The 5,006-nt window shown below is 41.4% G+C and overlaps 1 protein-coding gene across 1 annotated transcript; it reads left to right on the top strand.

The window, feature by feature from the left end:
• T265_05636 (hypothetical protein) lies at positions 1 to 1,217 on the top strand (the record flags this gene model as incomplete). Its single annotated transcript, XM_009170695.1, has 2 exons — positions 1 to 89; positions 1,061 to 1,217. The coding sequence occupies 2 exons, from the start codon at positions 1 to 3 to the stop codon at positions 1,215 to 1,217; spliced, it is 246 nt and encodes an 81-aa protein (XP_009168959.1).
• Positions 1,218 to 5,006: the final 3,789 nt, after the last annotated feature.

Consider the following 5,006-nt stretch of genomic DNA (forward strand, 5'->3'; position numbering starts at 1 on the left):
ATGATGAAACAAACATTCAAAATAAAAGTGACCCTGAAGGTCAAGCAGAGAAGCTCCTCGGTCTTAATTTATGACCAACACAAATTTAAGTACGCGCGCAATACTCGAAGATGGCAATGCGAGTCCAATCATAACAGGACAGTTGGCAGTTCGATTCCCATACTCTGCAACGGATTGGGTTCCATCTACACAAATCTGGGACCAGCTGTCGGTACTCTGTACAAATCAGCTCCATGATTCTTTGCATAAGCTTGTGAAATATCTGTACACATTTATCCCCCCATATAGATAACTAAAAGAACAGTGCATGGTTTACACCGTAAACTTTCGCCTTGAATTCGAGGGCGTGTGCATGCGAGATGACCCTACAGACGTCATTCTTCGAAAGTTACAAATGATATGTAGGTGACGTCTCAGTTTTTCAGCATTTCAGCCACACGTGAAGCACTTACAATCTTACCGAAAATTTACATCTGAAAATTTTGGCATGTTTTGTGGAGAAACAGCCCCTCATGTTTGGTAGTTTCATCAATAGACACTCATATGGCACTTTCCAGCGTTTTGTGCAGTGCCAAACCCACGTGAACTAAACAAGAGCTGCATCTGTGGGGCAGTTTTGCCACTCAGGCGTGTGAAACATCTAGTATGCCATCTGACTGCGCTAGATGTGTCTGCCCCACAGTTCCTGAAGAAAGGAAAGTTCCACTGGCCACTCGAAGATATTTGTCACAGATACTCTTCAGAGCTCGTCCTGGTTCAAGTATGGATCTGTATGTTCTGTCAAGCTGTCGGGCTATCAGTCAGACAAGTTTGTAACCAGCGCCACCATTAATGTGTTTTAATCGATAGTAGGTGTTTAGTCGCTCGCGTGCGAGGTAGTCTACAGTGGAAGAACGATTAGACACATCAACTGAGACGTTACGGAGAACTTGCATTGAAATTTGAGTCATGTGACTGATCAATCGATGATGAAGGGTGAACTCACATGACCGATCATGAATTATTTTGTGACCACTGGTCACTGAGACCACCCAATTACAATTTTCAGAGATTTCTTCAGTAGTATAGACCCGATGACGTACGCCTTCGTCATCACCATCTTCATCGACAGCATGACATCAATGTTCAACACCGATGCTTTACTGTCGTACAAACATGATGTATTTGAAAACCTTATTGTGGAGAAAAGAGTAAAGGTGGATGGGGAAGGAACTTAATGCTAGATTACTACAATCATTCCAAGGTGCCTTATACCTCCAGACAATCACTCAGCCTTCACTTAAGCTATGTTTATCAACCAACATGGACTCAGATTGCGCGATTTAGAAATCTTGAAATAACCCATCAGAACGCCTTGGAAATGCGAATTAGACATAACCTTTTCACAAAATGTTCGGTACAGGAGTGGCCACGATACGTAGCACGGTAATACAGAAGTTAGGAGAGCCAATTCTAAAAAACTTCGACGTTTCATCAGATCACAATGCTCTTCACTTTGGTGGATGGCGGAGATGACCAGGAGTCTTAATTTCTGCGGTTGTCTCACACGGTGGTCTCATACGGGATCAATGAACAGAAAAAAAACAAGATTGACAACGAAAGCGGAGAGATTTCTCAACGGTGCATGGTGATCCTCTGTCATAAAATATCACTTTGCTATATGGACCCAACTAAATCAGTGGTCAACATGCTGTGGTTCGAAAACCCCGTTGGGTGCCCTTGACCTTGCAGCCAGTTCAGCCCTCGTCACAAAATGTACAATCGATTTCTCTAAAAGTGAGGTGACACAGCAAGGACGCGTACGGTATGCTTAGTTGAAATGTCCGACCGAAGTTCATGATTGGTCACTCTGACGTACACAAAGGATGTTGTCTAGCATGGAAAGAATGCAATAGTTTTTTGATGAACAGGTTCCATAAAGGTCCGTTCCAAATGAAGCGGATGCACACGTGTGTGTGTGTAGAGATTAAGAATCGCCGGATGATGGCAGAATCCTTTGCATTTCTGTATTCAGTGCACTGAATTCCATTCACCTGGTGTCATTACGATGACGGTTCGAAATTCCGATGGGAACGAAAATAGCCTGCCATATTTTGAATCGTACATGTCAAACTTTAATGCTATCAGGTGTGTCTGTCAACATATCCACTAAAAACGCGGCCCACCCAATAACATCAGGTTATTGTGGGCCATAAGTACCGTATATGTCATGGTGCTCCGACGTACCCAGTCAAGGGATTTCAAGGCGCTACTTACTGAACTCAGGTGGCATATGTATTAAACACTTTGTGCACTGCTGCGTTGACAGGACATAATAGATTAGGACGCCAATTTCCGTGCGTATCCCCCAGCTTCGCGTACCAGTGTAACGGAGAGGCACGCGAGTAGTATGTGTTTTTCGTAGAATTTCGCTTTGCGTCTTGTGAAAAGGACAGATCTGTTGCAGAATTCGTGGAGTCACTTTGTAAAATTTGCTTGGATTTGACCGAGGAATGATTGGAGTCAATGAATCTCCAGGAACGTTCAGGAAAACGCGTTCGGGAGACGATGGGTGTCCAGCTTTTGTAAATAAGATGCAAATTAGAGTTTTGCTTCCCTGTTCAATGGTCTGTAACCAGTCAGTTGGCATTTCCTAATAACTAACCCGCAGCGAAGGCCTTCTTCCTTTCACCAGTATTCATTTGCAATCCATTTGAACTTGCGCTTCAGAAGGCATTCCGACTTAATAAGCAATTATAATCAATAATCGTTCAGGTGTAACACCCTTCCAGTGTCTGGTTGCCATGTCATGCGAAGGAAACACGAGGGCTGGGTTAGTGTCAGGTTGCCGACATGGAATTCGGTTGGTAGATGTCGTATTTGAGCCACGGACCTTCGGGTCAGCAAATTTGCGCTCCAACCACTGAACTATCTCGCCCCGATTTTATATTGCTGTTCCAAGGTTTACGTCTGTTGTTTCGAATTCTCGACAGGATTTTACATAATCCACCACCACCACTCAGGGGATATTTGTGTTTTATGCTACTCTCTTGCTTGTAACCAGAACTCTCATCTAACAATCAGTTCGGTATAGACTGATACTTTTGGTTATGTTGAAATATAATAGGAGCTAAATGTCCTTCAACCTACTGCATCTTCTTCTGGTGAAGTCTATCAGAAAAGAAATCAATGGCTATACCTGTATCCTTAATTAAGTTGTACCCAACTTGCCGTCAAATGGAATTCTTTGAAAAGCATAAAAGTTGGTATGTACGTGTGCACACTTTGCATCTACGTACACATACTGCCCATTTTCATTACTGTAACTTTGAAAAATTAGGCGAAATTTCAAACCTCAAATCATACGAACGAGCTGAATGAACTGGTAAACTAGGTTGTGGGTCATTCATACAGATTTGCTTGTTTGTCACGTTGTAAGTCATATGTTTCCATATGTTCAACTTATATAGAGAAATGGCTTTCCTATTTGCAAAAAAGTATGCTAAATATATTAAATATAATTAAATAAATAAATGAATATAAACAAATATATAAAAGCATAGTCAGGATCAGCATTTCTATTCTGACACTCGTTAGATATGTGAGGTTTGGTCAGTCACTAATCGGAGATTTTGAAGTTAGAGAAATTAGTCAGTTGGTTTAAATTAATTAAGTTGGCGCTCAAAAACGAAAATGCAAAAATATTGCGTAGTTCTGAGCCCAGTAACTTTTAAGTCACAAGTCACTTGCTTGCTTTTGAGGTTGTTTGCACAGAATTTATTTCCTCCCATGGGTGTTCCATACTTTGAGAAATAGTTGTAGGAAGAAATAACTTGTTGTTTTGGCTTGGTATTTGCGCTATTCCCGTGCCATCGTTCAAGGCTAAATTTCGATGAAAAACTGCCAGATTTTTTCAGCCTAAAAGGCAAGATAGCACTGTTAATTCAGGAAGTGCCAGGTATCTGATGCGGAGTCAAACGACTTAGAAATATGCAGCCATGATATAATAGTGTGAACAGATCTCGTTGCGAGTGTAGAGATCGTCCAGAATGACCTCGATGAATCTCCATCTAACTTCATCTTTATTATCTCCAATTTACGTTGATACTCTTTGGCTATGCCTTTGCGGGTTAGTTGTAAAGGAATTTGCCATTATTTTGATATTGAATATCTACTGTCAGCGGGGGAATCTACGCCGTCTGGTCCAGCTCACCTTACCCTCGATTAGGCTATTTCTTATTTAACATCTAATCAAATTACTCATTGGTATTAGGAATGAGCTTCTATGTTAGCGGTGACAAAGTACGCGCACAGCCTAAACTTTCAAACCTAGGGGATTAATGACCAAATTTTCTTGCACGTTAGAAGGTAAAAGTGGCAAGACTATGATGGTGGGATACGTACTTCACAATGTTTGGTTCCAGATGCGTAGATTTCTACCCCAGGTTTCCGCAGTTTAAACCTGTCTATTGCAAAACGACGTGTTACTGATTTTAACCCTCATGATATGTCTACATTCACAGAGTTATTGAGAACTAAAACAGTTTCAGGGAAACTTGAGAAAAATGTGATGCTAGATTTTTGTTCTCATTAGCGAAATACTTTTCAGAAAGCAATGACATGAGGCTGACAAAACAGTTTTGAATAAATTTCTGGTAAAATGGCAAGTTGCAGTGAATACCCGACCAAATGAAACAAGCCGAGTAAATGGCTTTCTTACAGACGATTGAGCGAGCATGCTTCTGATATCGTGGAACTGACTCTGTAAAGTGAACTCGATAGTCTAGGATTCGCGTGGCCGAAGAAAAATGTGAGGAAAGCATGTCGTCAGGAAAACTTGAAATACGGACTACGAGTACATTCAAATCATTAAACTAGGACTCTGAACAAATTCCCATGGGGACTGGTTGCAATGAGTTCAGTCATTTGTGGCTTAGGTGAGTTGATTGCCCGCTAATCAGATGAAACTTCGTCCTTTTATCAAGAACGAAATTTGCTTCGCAAACGTTTCTTCACTGTTTTCCGCG

Source organism: Opisthorchis viverrini (genome assembly GCF_000715545.1).
Source record: "Opisthorchis viverrini unplaced genomic scaffold opera_v5_109, whole genome shotgun sequence".
NCBI lineage: Eukaryota > Metazoa > Platyhelminthes > Trematoda > Opisthorchiida > Opisthorchiidae > Opisthorchis > Opisthorchis viverrini.